Raw genomic sequence first — 18,151 nt, forward strand, 5'->3', positions numbered from 1 at the left:
ACAGCTTCCCACTAGTAAAATTGATAATTCTAAATTATCAAATTTGTTTGGTCTTTGACTTGCTGATGAAAGTTATCACATTCCCAGCGAAATTGACGCTATTATAGGAGCTGAATTAGTGCCCCATATTTTCCGAAATGGTCGTGTGGAAATTGATTCAAATTATTTGATGGCCTTGGAAAGTGTTTTCGGTTATATTTTGATGGGTAGAGCCCCTATTTTAACTCAATCTTCAGAAAATTCAACGTGTTTGATGACTTGCTAACATCACCGTTGGATAAGTTAGTTCGAAAATTTTGGGAAGTGGAAAGCGTTCCAGATGTAGGAAAACAACTCACTGCTGATGAGTTGGAATGCGAGAAGGATTTTGCATCGTCCGTTCGTCGTGAAAATTCGGGTAGATTCGTTGTCTCATTATCGTTTTCAAAATCCCCTGATTGTCTTGGTGATTCTTATGCTATGTCAGAACGTCGACTCATCAGTTTGGAGAAACGACTGGCACGTGATCCAAACATGCGTTTAGTGTATCACGATGTCCTCTTGGATTATCTCAAACAAGGACACATGGAATTGATAAAAAATCAGAGTGATAAAAGTGGTTATTTTATACCTCATCATGCTGTAATCAAAACTCAGAGTCAATCAACGCCTTTGCGTATTGTCTTTGACGCAGGCGCGAAAACTACTACTGGAGTATCATTGAATGATATACTTCATATCGGCCCCAAGTTGCAAACGGATATTTTCGTTCTGTTAGTCAATTTTCGGTTATTTTCTATCGCTGTAACTGCTGATATAAAGCAGATGTATAGACAGATTCTTGTCGATGAATCGTGTCGCAAATTTCAGTGTTTGTTATGGAGATTTTCGTCCAATGATCCCATACAAATTTTTGAATTAAAAACTGTCGTATTTGGTCTGAGTGAGTCACCGTTTCTAGCTCTCAGAACTGTCCATCAACTTGTTCAAGAAGAAGGTGAAAATTTCCCTGATGCTAAAGCTCGTATTCCGAGTGACATGTTTATGGATGATTTGGTGACAAGTGTGTCTTCTTTAGGTGAAGCAAATCGTCTTGTAGTCAGGCTAAAGAATTGTTCGAGAGAGGCAGATTCGAACTTACTAAATGGAGTTCCAATTCACCTGAATTGATGAATGATTTCTCGGAAGATGAAAAATCGGCCTTGTCTAAAGATTTCGAGATGGGAAATTTGTTGGCTGTCCTAGGTTTGAAATGGCAACCTGGTAGTGATTCGTTTTGTTTTTCAGTGAATCCTAATCAGTCTGTTCCTACCAAACGTCACATTTTATCGGTAGTAGCACGCATTTTCGATCCTTTGGGACTCTTGTCACCCCTAACTTTGTTTCTTAAATGTTCAATTAAACAATTATGGAATGCTGGTCTTGATTGGGACGATTCAGTACCTCCCTCTATTGTGCTTCAATGGGAGACATGTCAGAAGGAGTTCCCTTTATTGTCCAATCTCTTCATACCACGTCATTTAGGAGTGATGAATGATTCGAAAATTACTGTCATTGGTTTCTGTGATGCATCGACTCTAGGTTATGGTGGTGTGATCTACATAAAATCTCAAATGGATATGCAACCTGCAACTATCACATTGTTGTGCGCTAAATCAAAAGTTGCGCCATCTAAGACTTTATCCATACCTAGGCTTGAATTATGCGCGGCGCTCTTGCTCGCTGAATTAATACAGGTTGTTGTCTCTGTTTTGAGCCTTCGTTGTCACGTGACTCGCGTTGTTGCATTATCGGATTCAACTGTTGTCTTACATTGGATCAGGGGCTGTCCTTCTAGATGGCAATCTTTCGTCGCTAATCGAGTTACGAAAATTCAAGACTGTCCTATCAACGACTGGTTACACGTGGCAGGAAATTCAAACCCAGCTGATCCCATTTCGAGAGGTTATCCCCTTCTGAAATAATTAATCATGATTTGTGGTGGTCTGGCCCCTCTTGGCTAATGTTAGAAGAGAGTGATTGGCCCGTCAAGGTCGATCTGGAACCTATAGAGTGTCTACCTGAGGTCAAGGTTCACTCAATTGTCACTGTAGTACAGTCGGAAAATTCATCTATTAATTCGATTCATCTTTTAATTGCTCGTTGTTCCAACTACCAACGTCTATTTCGTATCATGGTGTTAATATTGAAAGTACTTCGTCTATTGCCTAAACCTCATGAATTAGATTTCGATTTGGCGGAAAAACATTTGTGTAAAGTCGTACAAAAAATTCATTTTTCAAAAGAATTACTGGAATTGAAAGCTGGGAAAGAATGTACTTCTCATCTTCAACAACTGTCACCCTTTCTTGATCATGATATTATTCGTGTGGGTGGACGTTTACAAAATTCTGAGTTGAATTATGACCGCTGTCATCCGATTATATTACCGAAAAATGATCCATTGGTCACGCTTTTGATTGATTATTTTCATGAAAAGCACTGTCACGCTGGACCTCATTTATTGGCGTCTATTTGAGACAAAAATATTGGATTTTATCAGCCCGTGTCCTTATAAGGAGTCATGTACGAAAATGTAACAAGTGTTTTCACTATCGTCCCACTCTTACACCGCCGAAAATGGGCAATCTGCCAGCCTGTAGAACTCTGTCGTCTAAACCATTCGTCCAATGTGGAGTTGATTATGGTGGACCCATTCGAATCACCATGGCCAGGCGTCAGAATCCTTTCATATTTAAATCGTACATTTGTCTTTTTGTCTGTATGGCAACTGAAGCCGTTCACATTGAATTAGTTTCGGACTTATCGACCCAAATGTTCTTATCAGCTTTTCGCCGTTTCCTTGCTCGACGAGGTCCTTGTAAGGTCATGTATTCCGATAATGGTACCAACTTCGTCGGCGCCTATGATGAGCTAATAAATTGTCACGGATGCTGAACTCCAAGGAATATCAAAACCTGCTCCAGAATGAACTTGCTGATCATAGCATTGAGTGGAATTTCATCCCGCCAGGTTCACCTCACTTCGGCGGTCTTTGGGAGGCGAATATAAAATCAGTAAAGTCACACCTGTTTCGAGTTATTGGTAACCAGTTGTTGACTTACGAAGAATTGAACACTGTCTTAGTTCAAATTGAGGCTGTACTTAACTCACGCCCGTTATGTCAAATGAGCGCGGATCCGAGTGAACCCCTCGCCCTCACACCGGCTCATTTTCTCACTTTGACACCTCTTAAGCCGCGTCCACACTATGTCGATCGACACCGATTGACAAAGTCGATCGACAAAGTCGATCGACAAAGTCGATCGACAATGTCGAACAAGTCTGGACGTGTCGCTCGACATTGTTGAGCGCTGTCGAGTCGAGTCGAACGCAACCCGATTCAGGTCGGTCCGGATCAAAGAAAGTCGAGTCGAACGCACCAGTGTGGACGTGTCGATCTTGTCACTGCCGTTTTAGAAAATAGAATAGTGATATACTGTTGTGAATTAGTGAATATACTGTTGTGAATATACTGTTGGTGAATATACTAGTTAGTGAATAGTGAATATACTGTTGTTCAAGTGCTTACATTTTATTGAAAATGAATTGGAGTGATACCCAAACGTCGAATTTTATTGAAATGTACCATGATCGTTCTTACTTATGGGATTCTAGTGATGTTGACTATAAAACAGAAACAAGCGGCATGATGGTTGGTGGAAATTGCGGTGTCATTTGGCATTGAAAAAGTGGAGGTGGAAAAGAAAATTAGAAATTTGCAAAGTCAATTTGCAAGGGAGAAAAAGAGACAGAGCGAGTCGAAGAAGACCGGCATCTTCATCATCACTCATTTTATATAAAAACTCGATTCTTATTTAAAATAAAACACTCGATTAAATATAAGCTGACTAAGATAAAACACTAAACACTAAAACACTTAAAACAGTAAAACACTTAAAACACTTGATTATGTATGAACATTTATGATGGTTGTCGATCGACTCGTCCACATGTACTGAGGCAATTTTGTCGAGTGACACAGTCGAAGGTGTCGAGCGACTTTATCGATCGACCGGGTCGACAGAGTCGATCGACATAGTGTGGACACGGCTTAAAGTACCTTCCTATGTTAAATGTGGAAGATCGTCCAATGAATCGCTTGGATCGGTTTGAATTAGTCAATCAAATGGTTCAGTCTTTCTGGAGTCGTTGGCGCAAAGAATACTTACATGAATTACAAACCCGTGTGAAATGGTGTAAGGATTCCACCCCTCTCACGGTTGGTACAATCGTCCTAGTGGATCAACCAAATGTCGCACCGTTGAAATGGCCTCTGGGGGTGATTGAGGAAGTATTTCCCGGTGCTGACGGTGTCGTTCGAGTGGCTATGGTGCGGTGCGCCAATGGTCGCTTCAAAAGGCCGGCTACAAAGTTGTATCCGTTGCCTACTCAGTAACTTTCCTTTTGCATTTTTTGTTTTATTCTCGTTTTGTTTTATTTTTATTTCTTTCGTCGTTTATTCATTGTTTTTTCATTTCTTTGTTCTCTAGCCTTGTCTGAAAATAGCTTTTCAGCTGGGGGGGGGATGTTGGAGCCAGCTCTAGTTTTCATTTTTCGTTTTTGAATTGGACGCGCGCTCCTCGTTCAGTTCATATTTCTTTCACTTGAGTGCGTCGCGCTCACTAGCCGGTAGGCTGTTTCTTTTCAGTTCAGTCTCGCTTTGTAATAGCTTGCCTCGAGTCGGGAATTGATATTATTCGTCGATCATTCCCAGAAGAAAATCGTTCTTCAAATTATTATTTTTTCATTAATGTTAAATCGTACACCATAAACCTACGTTTGGAAGAGTGTTTGCCAAACTCCCTTTAGTTGAAAGTTTTAAACTATTATTTTTCGATTGGAAAGTTCACCGATCTATAGTCTTTAAAGACATTGTAAATATCTCGTCAGAAATATATGCGCAACGTTATATGATGGAAGCCGAATTTACCAACAGTAGATGACAATTAAGCTTGCCTTTCACCATCCTTGATTCATCTCCTACCTCGGGGACACCTGAATACCTTACCTGGGAGTTGTAAGCTCAATAATATAAATATTACATTAGGTACTCTGCAGATTTTCGGTGAGTTGTTCTTTTATATATTCATTGCATGTACTTGTTTCTGTAGAGATATCACTTGTTTCTTTTCTATTCAATACAGTCCACTTTACATCAAAATTATTGATTACCAATTTAAAATCAATATAAATTTCGTAAAGTTGAACCTTAGAGTTTACATTGGCTGTTAAAGGTTGATTTAAGTGTTAGTCTTAGATAATTTGTGAATTTTGAGCATGGGCTCTTGAAATTAATTAATTGCTGACTTAATACCTTAGTTCATAGAAGGATTCCTTCAATTTAAATCTTTTGAATTCCGCTGAATTTGAATTTATCAAATATCGCTTTGGTCAATTTATCAAAAATCAATAGTAGTATGATTTGGCCGGTTCTGGCACAGATCCGAGTAGTAGTATAAAATTGTTAGTTCTGGTCCATAGCATAACACAGTATATTTTGCATTCATTGAACTTTTATTAAATCCAATTGAAAACATTATCAATTTTGATTTTTAATATTCTTGAATCAAAAATTTTCAATTTTTTATATTCAAACATTTTTTTTATTTATATTTTTCATTAACTTAATGTCTAAGGTAAAATTAAGGAGGAATTTGACAAATTGTAATTAGGTAAGGAAGATATTAATTTCAGAAATTATTCAACAAACTTTGGCCCCAGAGTGTTGTACATCAACAGAGTGTTGTACTTCAACTTGTGTTTCTCTGACCATCAACCCACCCACCATCAGTTACATAATTTGGTGTCAGGTGTGGGGTGGCTGCAACAATGGCTACACAGGAGGAACGAACCATGGAAGAACTCCACAACAGGGTGACTCAGTTGGTGGCAGAGAGAAATACCCTAGCACAACAACAGGAACAAGCAGCCGCTGAATTAGCTGCTCTCAGGGAACAACGGGCCCAGGAACCAAGTCAATCTACCAGCCAACCTAGGGGAAAGAAAGATTTGGGGCTGCAATCACCAATCAAAACATTTACCAGAGATAGCACTGGACCGTTGGTCGAAGAGTTCTTGAAAAACATCCACCTTGTTGCTGAAGCTGGCAACTGGGATGAGGCTGCCCAAAAGTTCATCTGCCGGTTGAAGGTGACCGGACCAGCAGCAGCCTGCCTGGATTTGCATCCTGAGCCCTTTGAGACTGCGGCTCAGTTTGAAGACTTTGAGAAGGTGCTGCGTCAGCGGTTTGGCCCATCCCAAGACCCACAACACTACATGTTGGAACTTATGGGAATCACTCAACAGCCTGGGGAGACTGCACGTGCATTTGCAGACCAAAGCCGGATACTGGGGCAGAAGGCACAACCAACTGCTGCCAGTCGTGAACAGATGGAGTGGTCCCACTCACAGATGGATAAGACTGTACTCACCTCATTTGTCTGGGGCCTCCGTGCCCAGGTGGCCACCATGCTGAAGCTGATTTGGAGGATGCTGTCAAGATTGCAGAGAGGATGGAGAGCATCAGTGAATCCAGCAACCCCCTATCTGAGATCTTTCAAGTCAATCAGGAAGAACTTGGGGCAGACTCATATGAGATAACAGTGGGACAGGTAGGGGCAGCCCAGCAGCCTACAAGAAGACCAACTTGCTATGCATGTGGGAAGCCTGGTCACCTTGCCCGTGAATGCCGAAGCTCCAACAGTGGCCAATTCAGGAGGCAAGATGCAAGGCAGTGAGGTGGTCAACAGCAGCTCAGTGGAGATGGCCAACGCTTAGGACGATTCTGCTTTGTGTGTGGAGATCGGAACCACCTAGCTTTCAACTGCTCCCAGCGGAGGTGGCACCATCTGATCAAGCCAATGTGGGAAACCAACCAGACACAACAAACACCGTCGGTTACAAGTGTTTGAAATTTTGATCCTTGAGGTGTCCTTATGAGCACCTCTCCTCTAGGAAATACTGAAATCAAGTGCATCTAATGGGTGATTCTCATAGAACATATTTCTCATGAACTTATATCATTGTAAGAAATATCAATGTGATGACAATTTAGTTGGTGATGATAGTTGAAGCTGAAAATTAGGTGTTTTTCACAATACAAGGAGCATTGTTGTCAGGTGTACCTGGAAATCTATAGAGATAGAGCACTCTGCCTGATCTCAGATTGTAGAGCACAAAAATATGCCCAGAGGGATTTTGAATTAAACATCTGAATGGTAACAATTGGAAGATATTGTTGATTAAAACTAAAATTCATCAATTTTTTTTCAATTTCACTCATTTTTGAAAAATCATAACTCAGTACTCAATATAGATAGAGAGTTCCGAATGATCTCATTTTATTCGGAATTTTTTAATCTAAAAAAGGCGAGAGCAAATTTTGTCTGATTAATGGATTTGGTGGAAATAGCTGAAACTGGAAAATGAACCAAAACTACGTGGTTTTTGGGACACTCTGTATCTAGCACAAGGAAATTTTGCATGAAGAAAATGGTTCTGGACTTCTCTCATATCCAAATAATATATATAAAAAATCAAAACTACAATATTATATAGCACCAATGTATATAGTGACTGGACTAATAGCCCATTGAAGTGACATTAATAAAATCAGTTTATAATTTGGCTTAGAAAAAATATCTAGTTCCTTTCTAGTGCGATTGAATGATGAATAAGGTGAATATAAATGGATGATTAAATATTAAAAGGGAATAAGACTAATTATCAAAGACTAGGCCTATCAGTCACATTAATAATTGCTGTTAACAACCCCCCAAAGACTTATGGGTAGTTGAATGTTAAAGATGACATTTAAAAATTTCCCATTTCTCTGCACCTCCCCCTATATTTCTTTGGAGTAGATTTCTATGGCCTATATGCATGAAAATTGGTTAATACTTTAGTTGGATCAGTTCTGATGAAAAATTAACAATGTTTACAGGAAAATTTCACTCCACTTATAAATACAGAAATTATTAATATAATGATTGAGAAACAAAAGATGATCGAGGTTTCATAAAGTTCTTCAAAAACTATGATAATCTCCAAGTTGAACTTAGAGGGGAATGCATTTTTCTAAATATCGTCAGTATGTTATTTCTGAAATTGATTGAAAAATTAATTGAAATTGCAGGATCATCTCTCCTCCTGATACTATAGGACAAAAAAAGAATTAATGAAGTGAATCTTTTGGTAGGGTACCTAAGCATGCATATATTACTGAGCAAGCAAGAATGAAATAATTCAACTCACCATTTTAGATTGGTTTTGGTTCCAACACCTCTCACCCATCACCCATAAGTGATCTCTCACAAAATGGAAGAGAATAGAAATATGAAATAATAAAAAACTTGAAAATACATCTTCAATTACAAACATCGAAATAATACTAGCAAATAAAAATTGAGAATATTCTGAGTGGAAATTAAATCATCAATTATTATACAAAGCCTGAAAGCAGTTGCTCAACTACTAAGTAAGGTGAATTCTAGAAGGCAATATTTTGTGGTAAATAGAGAATAGTAAGAGATTAATTTTATTTTTTGAAAAATAGCAAGTGGCGTTTATTACAGTTTCAAAGTGGGAAAAATAAATAATTCAATAATTCTAATTACAGTACGGTAACTAGTAATAAAACCATTTCGGTTGACCAAATTAAAATATGGTGGAGATCTACAAAAGTATGCTTCAGTGGGATTTAAAAAAAGTGTATGGAAAATGAAGTCAACTCACAATAAATCACAAATTGTGGATAGAATCCAAATGCTTGAAAACAGAGAAGTATCATCATAAGAAAAGTTGCGATATAAATAATTCATAATAAATTACAAGCAAAAATATATCACTTTTTGCTTTTAGAAAAAACGACTAGCAGTCAGATATTTAACAATAAATGAATTAATCACTCACTGTGACAACGAGATCTTTTGGCAGTTCCGCCATCTTCTTGGTTGTACTCATAGACAAGTGGAAGGATAGGATAGCAATTTTTAGTGTGCAGTTGGTGTCTATTGGATTAGTGTCTGCTGGTGCTGTTGGTGTCTATTGGGTTTGTTGTGGCTGAGAAGGTAATCAAAGAGGATGTGGGATTTGAAGTTGGTTTGTTCGTTTAATATACATTGTCTATTGCTTTTAAATTGGGTGTATATTTCAAATTGTTCTATTGTGTCTAATTCTGGTCCTTTGTTTTTTATGTGTATGATTTGTAGATCAATATTTATGTTTGTGTGTTTGTGATTTTCTTGATTTGAAATATACACCCAATTTAAAAGCAATAGACAATGTATATTAAACAAACAAACCAACTTCAAGTCCCACATCCTCTGTGATTGCCTTCTCAGCCACAACAAACCCAATAGACACCAACAGCACCAACAGACACTAATCCAATAGACACCAACAGCACACTAAAAATTGCCATCCTATCCTTCTAATTGTCTATGAGTACAACCAAGAAGATGGCGGAACTGCCGAAAGATCTCGTTGTCATAATGAGTGATTAATTCATTTATTGTGAAATATCTGACTGCCAGTCGTTTTTTCTAAAAGCAAAAAGTGATTTAATAATAAGTTCGTGATGAAAAACAACATTAAAGAATTCAAAAATATATATTTTATACTATTGATACAATTGATAAATGTATGCGTTATTGAACGCATATTTTCATCAATCAATCTGATAATTGGGTTTATGAATATAATATCGAAATTTAAAATTCATATTGGAATAAAAATATTATCATCAATTTGAACAATTTTTTTATTGTAATTTGACTGCAATCTAACACTTTGTGGTTAATGAACAGTTCAATTCTAGCTTAAATTAATAGTTAAAGTTTGACATTAAAGGAGTATTCACTCCTTCACAGTCTAAGTGAGCAATGCCCATGCACTGTTTCTTTCAGAATCACTCTTACTACATTTAAACGAGATCTGTAGGCTTCTTCCTTTTCAGTCTTCTCACTGTATTAGAGTTGTCAATGGGGTGTAGAGCTTGGATGTTCTGGTGATTATGTAGAGCCTCTTCATGGTTTCTGACAGCCTTTGTGATCATGACATCGACTTCTTCCATCTGCAGGTCCCTGTGGAGATCCGAGTTTCTGACAAAGTATGGAGCATTGACAGCATTCCTCAAAACCTTGTACTGGAATTTCTGGATGGTGTTGATGTTACTTTTTCTTGCACAGCCCCACAGCTGGATGCCATACAACCACACAGGCCGAAGAATTTGTCTATACAATAGTAATATATTGTAGGTTGGAAGGTTTGAATTTCTCCTCAATAACCAGTACATTTTCGAGTATTTGAAATCCAGTTCTTCTTTCTTTTTCTTGACGTGTGACTTCCATTGTAGTTTTGAATCTAGTGTCATTCCAAGATACTTAGCTTCATTTGCAAACGGAACTTCTTTGTTGTTCAATCTTATTGGGATGTACTCATAGTGCCGATTTGTGAAGACAACATGTGTCGACTTGTTTCCATTCTGCCAGGAATCTTAATCCGCCAGGTTCTAGTCCATTTCTCAATTTTATTGATGGCTTCTTGTGCTTTACTTGTAGCTTCCTCATTAGTTTCTCCAACTGCTAAGACAGCTGTGTCATCTGCAAAGTTTGTAATAGTGTCATTTTCTGGCACAGGAAGATCGCTGGTGTAGAGCAGGTAAAGAGTAGGGCCCAATACACTTCCTTGAGGTACTCCAGCTTTAATTGGTGTTAGTCCTGAGTAGCTATCACCTTGTTTCACTCGGAAGAATCTGTCTGACAGGTAAGATTTTAGCAATGAGGCATATTGCTGAGGTAAAACTTTTTGTAGTTTCTCAATTAGACCTACATGCCACACTTTATCAAATGCCTGAGCGACGTCTAAAAAGATAGCAGCACAATGTTTTTTCTCTTCTAGAGTCTTCTCAATTACATGAGTAATTCTATGGACTTGCTGAACTGTTGAATGTTTTCCTCTAAATCCAAACTGATGATCAGGAATGAGTTGTCCACTCTCTATCACTTGTTTCAATTTGGATAGCAAAACTTTTTCAAAGATCTTGCCATTATGGGTAATAGAGATATGGGTCTATAAGATGATGCATCATGTGGTGGTTTACCTGCCTTGGGGACCATGATGACTTCAGCTACCTTCCATGACAGTGGCACATACTTCATCCTCAAAGCTGCATTTAAAACTGTGAGTTTTTTCAAAGCTCTATCTGGTAGGTTTTTCAGAACTTCACCAGTAATGAGATCATATCCTGGAGCTTTCTTACAACTGGTTGTCTTGATGATACTTATCAGCTCATTTGTTGTTAAGGCTGGAATCTCTCTCATATCCTGTGATATTCCCATCTCATCATCTTCTACACCACCTTGGAATTGATGAGGTTGAAAGACATTTTCCAGGTATTCTGAAACACGTTCAGATTTCTGTTCTTTATTCCTTGCCCACTCACCATTAATTGTTTTGATTGGTGTTTCTTGTCACGTGACAAGAATGGGAATAGACAGGTTACCCAACAACTTGATGAACGCACAAATGATGGGGATTAGAAAGTGTGGAAGACCAAGGAAGAGGTGGCTACGGGATGTGGAAGAGGACTTGCATATCATGGGAGTGCGGTCGTGGAGGAGAAAGGCAGGAGACAGAGAAGCATGGAGGCAAATCGTGAGGGAGGCCAAGGTCCACACCGGACTGTAGAGCCAGCAAAAGTAAAGTAAGGTGTTTCTTGAACTGGGGGTTTTTTCAAGTACTTTGTAGCTTTCCAGAGTGGATAATCGAAGTTCTTATCTGTAGCAAGGTTTCTGAGATATTCACTGATCATATCATTCTTATAGCTACTGATATATTCCTTCAGTTTCTTAGCTAGAAAATTCAAATGAGTTTGCCACTTTTTCCTCGCTTCCCTCTTCTCATGGATAAGTTCCAATATGTGATGTAGATAATGTGAGCCAGAAGACCTTGTTCTCTGTGTTGAATGTGGAGTGCTGTCCCAGGCTGCTTCTTGGATGTCTCTTGTGAACCTTTCAACCTCAGAATCCAACTGATCACAGCTAGTAATTTCTAGCTCAAAATCTATTTTTACACACAATATTTCTTGGAATGCTGACCATTCTGTTTGCCTATCAACTAGCCTCAAATTACATTCTTTCATCACCATGATTTCACCCACATTGAGGATCAATGCAGTATGATCAGAGCTCAGGTGATCACAATCTTCTATTTCCATGTAGTTTAATGATAAATTCCTGATTACAAAGAAATCTATCAAATCTTCTTAGAAATTTATTTCTATCAGTTGGCCAATATGTGGGTCTATTTGATGACATTACTGAGCATTGCCTATCATTTATAGCTTGAAATAGCTGTCTTCCTTTTTGGGGGTTCAATCTTGAGCCCCAACTATTTTGGGGCCAACTGTTTTGCATTGAAATCCCCACCTATGATGAATCTGTTTCCTAGGTGGTCGAATAAATTCTTGTAAACTTCATTGGTTATATTGTGTTTTGGAGGACTGTGAATGGCTGCTACAATAAATTTAAATCTTCTAGTTTCCACTGTAACTGTTGTCACTTGCATTTCTTCTGTTTGAATAGGTGAGTTTTCATGATGCTTCAGACCCTCTCTGATTATTATTGCACTTCCACCTCTAGCTTTATTTTGGGGATGAGAAGTATGATACAACTTGTAGCCTCTGAATCTCAGGTATGACTGGGTTGTGAAGTGAGTCTCAGAGATTAAACATATATATCTATTTTCTTAATTTGAAGTACTACTATTAATTCTGCTTGTGTCTGTTGAAGGCCATTGGCATTCCATATCATTATTCTCAATTGCTGGTTCATTTCTTCTCAGAGATTGAATGACTTTGGTTTATTTCTATTTCACTTAGTCTTTGCTCAAAAACAGTCATCATCGACTCCTGTTTTATGAGCTTCTCCAAGATGATGTTTAGGATACCACTCATACTTTCTTGTTGTGTTTCCTTCTTCTTTGAAGACACGACTTCAGAGTAGCTCTTGTTCGGATTTGTGATAGAGGAGGTGCTGCTCTTGAATGCTCCTTTTGCAGTCTGGTTGTTCAATCCCTTCTGCTCCTCCTTTTCAGGCTTTTTGTTGGGTTTCTTTTCTTCAACAGTCTTCTGAACATTGGTTTTTCGTTGTCGTTGATTTTTTATTTTCTGTAGTTCTACAACTACACTACATCCTCTGTAGTTTGATGGATGCTTTTCTCGACAGTGGACGCATTTAGGCTCCAACTCCTTCGGTCTCGTGCAGCTGATTGTGCTGTGCTTCCCAGCACACTTCACACATCTTAGCTCTCTGTTGCAATATTTCTATGTGTGCCCAAAACCTTGACATTTTTTACATTGAGACACTAATCTAGATGAAACCAATGACTCAATATCCACTTTGCATCCCATTATATGTTTTATTTCATATACTTTTTTCACATCTTCTTCAGTGCTAAAAGATAGAATAAACATGTCAAGTGGCTCCTTGGTCTTCCATTTTAATTTATTTACAGTATTCATTATCTTGAATCCTCTATTTTTGAGGTCAGCAACTATGCTTTCTGGTTGACAAGTGCTATGCAGTTTCTTGGCCATCATTCTTATTGGTCTCGTTTGTTTGTTCTCATACGAGTACCATGAATATTTTGCTTCATTCAACCATTTTGATGCTTCTCTGAAATCGTTTTCTGACTGAAAATTTATTTTCAATGAATTTCCAGTCAATACTTTGAAATTGAAAGATTCCTTACTAACAATTTTTGTTATCTCCTCATATAATTTTTGAAAAGATTTCACGTTTTCCACTATCACTGGTGGAAGGGGTGGAATCTTTTGGCTCTTGGCTGGCAACTTTTCTGCAACCGATGATCCATGTTGTGCAACATCAGACTGCTTTTGAATGTCATGACGGGATGAGTCAATCGGAGGGGAATTCAAGAGCTTCCTCTTCTTTGATGATCGCTTATTGCAAGCTCTAACCCATTCAGTTTCTTCTGCTAGAGTGTCGTCATCGGTTTCGTATATAACCTGGTTTGATGAAGATGATTTTTCTCGATTATCCGTAGCTTTGTGAGACGTACTACCTCCTGAACACAAAGCTTCAAGATTTTCAATTCTCTTGATTAACTGTTGTTTTTCTTCCTCAGATTTCTTCCACTTCAGCTCAGTCTCCTTCCAAGCATTATATAGGATCTGCTCTGTTGCTGATTTGAGTTTGTTAATTCTAATGTACTTATCTGGTGAACAATCAACAGCTATTGATGAACAATCAGCAGCATTAGATGACTCCTACATTTTCGTAGGCACAGTTTCTACTTCTTCTTCATCTTCTTCAAACTCTGGCGCCAAGAATTTGGGTAGACGGATTAGTTGTTTATCCGACATTATTCGCGTTTATCGAAACATATTCTCCGAAACACTCGAATGGCACGCGCGCACGCGTGCGAACGCGGTTGCACAAAAACGGCCTCGTTGAAAACACAATCGACCAATTTCTGCTTCGCTTGCATAGATATCCGAAAATATTATCCGTCGCGAATTTGTTCTAATTAAAGAGTATTCAACCGAACAAACTGCTGACTTTACTTTTCTACACTACACTAGACTAAACGGCTACACAACCTATCGCTACGAGCTCTCGCACAATACTGAATTGGAACAATTGAATTGCAACACCCATTCCAACTTTATTATTAATTTAAATTGTAAATGAGAACAGAAATGAAATCCCATTTGAACCCAAGTACAATAATCACCTCAATATATTTAATAAGTTCAAGTTGACACCGTACAATTATTCAGGAATCAATCTGTTATATATTTTTCATTTATTTTCTAAGAACTCAAAGATCCAGAACTCAAATTATCCGAATTTCAACACGCAACACCTACAAGAGTGCGAGTTAAATTAATTAATTTATTAAGATTTAAATATTTATTTATATGGGCGGTGATGACCTCCAGGTTCTCTTTGTCACACAGCCCTCTAGAGAATAATATATAGACAAAAAAATCAAGCTTATTTGTAATGAGGTTTGTTTTGGCCTTAAGCTGTGAACCTCTTTGAGATGTATTATTATTTTCAAGAAATGTCTCCTCAATAAATAATTATAAATTGGTTTTTCCTTTCTGAAATTTCTATAGAATTATTACAATACCATTACATTTGAAAATCCAATATCATCCAAACGGGGACCGTTTCATTTGATTCGAATAATAGGAGTTCTAGTGTAAACCTGTTTAGAGGAGTTTGAATAAAACATAAAGTAGCGTTTCTAGTTGAGTGTTTTCTAGATGTTATATTGTCATGTTACCACGTCCGACATTTCACCAATAATTTCAAAAGTATTTACATATTTATACACATTAACCGAAAAGTATTTACATATTTACACTGTCAGTATTAGAATAGCCATTGCCAGAGATGGAGTTCAACAGATTGTTGTTCCAAGAGAAGCCAAATAGAAAAGAGGGGACGTACGAGAGTGCGAGGCCGTTGTAGAACCAGGCTCGCCAGCCGGTGCGTGTGTTGGCGTCGATGCGACTCTCGATCTCCTGGCAGAGCGCCTTGCGGTCGTGCGACCTGCCTGAGCGAATGTCGCAGATCAGCCTCTTCTTGCACTCCGCGTCGCACGCCGGGCGAACCGGAGAGTTCTTCCAGTAATGTCTGCAATGCAACGCAAACCACAACCAATCTCATCGATTCCAAATACTCAAAATATACTAACTATATCATGAAAATGTCATTCCAATCATGTCATTTGAATGGAGCAGCGTTTGTGCTGAGGGCGATCTTTTCTACATTCACCTTCTGCTATGAGAGATTGAGAACCCACTTATGCCTGCTTTTTATGATTCCAGTAGACGTTCTAGTTACTGGAGGCAGTTAGCGGAAAATGGTAGCTGGAACAGTGAGGACGTGTAAAGCTGCGTCTAGACTTAAGCTCCACTAAAACGCGCATTTCACTTCTCATCAGCTGATACTATGCTTATTATATCTGTATCTTACTGTTTCTGTACAAAAACAGATATAATAAATAGAAACAGCTGATGAAAAGTGAAATGCGCGTGTTCGTGGCGAATAAGTATGTACGCACTGTAAGGCTACTTGAATCTTAAATCTGTAACTTGTTTAAATTCGTGTCCACATGTTTCTAGATACATCTCCGGGTCTCCATAAACAATATGAAATATTCGAGGTACAAAAAATGTTACTATAAACTAGAACGTCTACTGAAATTGTGAAAACCAGGTATGTTTTCTCAATCTCTGATGGAATACTGTGATTCATAAGGATTGCTATAATTATCGCCTATAGTTAGGTCCACGTTATAATAGCAGTGAAGAAAGATAGGAAAACAGCGTTGCCGATTTTCTGCCTTGCCACGCCTGATGTAATATATTAACATTAACTTACTGTTTATTTTTGTTAGAAATCAATAAATTTTATTTTATTCGTCAAGAGGATATATTTTTTAATGATTTAATAGGTAGTTAATTTTTATAACTGAGATTGAATATTTTGTTGATTAATAAATTATATTCTTATATTGCTAAAAAACGAGATGACAACGTTACGGAGCTAGAAAAGGATAGCGCTAACTGAATTGTCGAATGAAGAACAAGGATATTAACACCAATGTTAATGGAATACAGCCATTATAACGCGGAACTCATTATAGCAGAAAACGTAATGTAAGTGTATGTGTAAAATGCTAAAATCATGCAATTACTAACTAAAACTTGTAGGTAATATTCTTACTTGTAGTATTGGTCGAATAGAGATTCATTTTCAGCCAGCTGGTTGAGGAAATTGTCCCACTCTTGTGGTAGGAGATTGGGCATCTGGTAAGTCGATCGTGTACTGTACAGTTTGTACCAGATTGGGTAATTGTAGAGATTGGCTTCTTTCAAGTTCATCACCCATGTTTCATGATCAATAACAGTCTGAAAATGAAAACAAAATTATTAAAAGAAAATCCAAAGTTAAATGCTGAAAACTTTGAAGATGAAATGCTATCTTATTCACTATATTAGACAGACATTTATTTTCTATGGTCATAATTCAAATTGTGTTTTATAAGCTTGTGTCTTCGCAAGAACGCATAACTACTTCAACTAAAGAAAATTATGCTTATGTTATTTAAACAAGCTTTACTAGAGTTACAAAACAAACTATTCTTGGCTTGGCCGTTTTCTTTCATTAAGGACGGCAGAGTGCATTTACACACAGATGAGCCCAGCAAGCTAAGCCCACCTTGTGTGGGACTGTCTATCACTGAGTTGAGAGCCCAGCCATGTAGGGGCATTTGTAGTGTTGGCTTGGCATAGTGGACTCAAAGTAGCAGCTTTAGATTACTATCATTGTGGCGGGTCGTGGGTTCGAATCAAGGCCAGCATTTATGTTAGTTTGATGCATCTCATAACACTCGTACAAGCAAATAGCATCATCCACAAAAAATAAAAGTAGAATAATATAAAAAAGCAGGAAACGATTCATTACAGATTATTCAACGATATTGATCAATGAGATCAGGTAGCCTACATTTAAATTGTTGTTTTAAGTGCAACTGTGTTGCATCTGGATGGAACGGTTGAGTTCGAATAGACGCTCATTCCGCCAGTTACAGGAAGACAATAGAAGAATAATTTAACATATGAGATCAACTTACTCTTGTTGTTTGATCATGGTCTCCATCTATAAAGTATATTCTGTATCCAGGATTTAGATCGTTATAAGGAGTTACGGATGGACCAACATAAGCTATACTAGTTGGTCTCCCTAGATCTTGTGAATCGTAGAACAGTTCGAATTCATCAAAATGTGTATGACCAAAGAACTGCGCTGTAATTGTTGACTCATATCTGAAATGAAAGATTATTGCAAAATATAAGCTAAAGGTGTGCATTTATAACAAAATATATTTAAAAAAAGTTTTCGACATGATAAGTTACGAACTTACAATTTAAATGTTCAAAATTATTGAAAGATAAAAATTCCATAAACTACAAATTTCTTTTCATGTATTTTTAAGAAATTTCAAATTGTAAATGTACTATTTCTCTCAAGTTGGTGGATTCACGGATGATCGGCAGCCTTGATTGTGGGCTGATTAGTTTGTGCTTTCC

At 37.8% G+C, this 18,151-nt stretch overlaps 1 protein-coding gene and 1 long non-coding RNA gene across 4 annotated transcripts in view; one reads left to right on the forward strand and one right to left on the reverse strand.

The window, feature by feature from the left end:
- The window catches only part of LOC111051941 (sphingomyelin phosphodiesterase), an 89,837-nt gene that overhangs the window by 7,592 nt on the left and 64,094 nt on the right, over window positions 1–18,151 (reverse strand). The window contains exons 11-14 of one of the 3 annotated variants that reach the window (XR_005571937.1): window positions 17,695–17,887; window positions 16,785–16,969; window positions 15,504–15,689; window positions 8,275–8,787 (exon numbers count right to left, since the gene is read on the reverse strand). Coding sequence is in view for 2 of the 3 variants with exons in the window: in XM_039433695.1 (XP_039289629.1) it covers window positions 8,755–8,787; window positions 15,504–15,689; window positions 16,785–16,969; window positions 17,695–17,887 (597 nt within the window). In the remaining variant the exon portion in view is untranslated. The remainder of the gene's footprint in view (window positions 1–8,274; window positions 8,788–15,503; window positions 15,690–16,784; window positions 16,970–17,694; window positions 17,888–18,151) is intronic. The other 2 variants (XM_039433695.1, XM_039433696.1) reach the window with 2 other exon arrangements.
- Window positions 1–18,151, forward strand: part of LOC120352591 — a 30,776-nt gene that overhangs the window by 4,125 nt on the left and 8,500 nt on the right. The window lies entirely within an intron of this gene.

Source organism: Nilaparvata lugens, chromosome 1 (assembly GCF_014356525.2).
Source record: "Nilaparvata lugens isolate BPH chromosome 1, ASM1435652v1, whole genome shotgun sequence".
In the NCBI taxonomy this organism is placed as follows: Eukaryota; Metazoa; Arthropoda; class Insecta; order Hemiptera; family Delphacidae; genus Nilaparvata; species Nilaparvata lugens.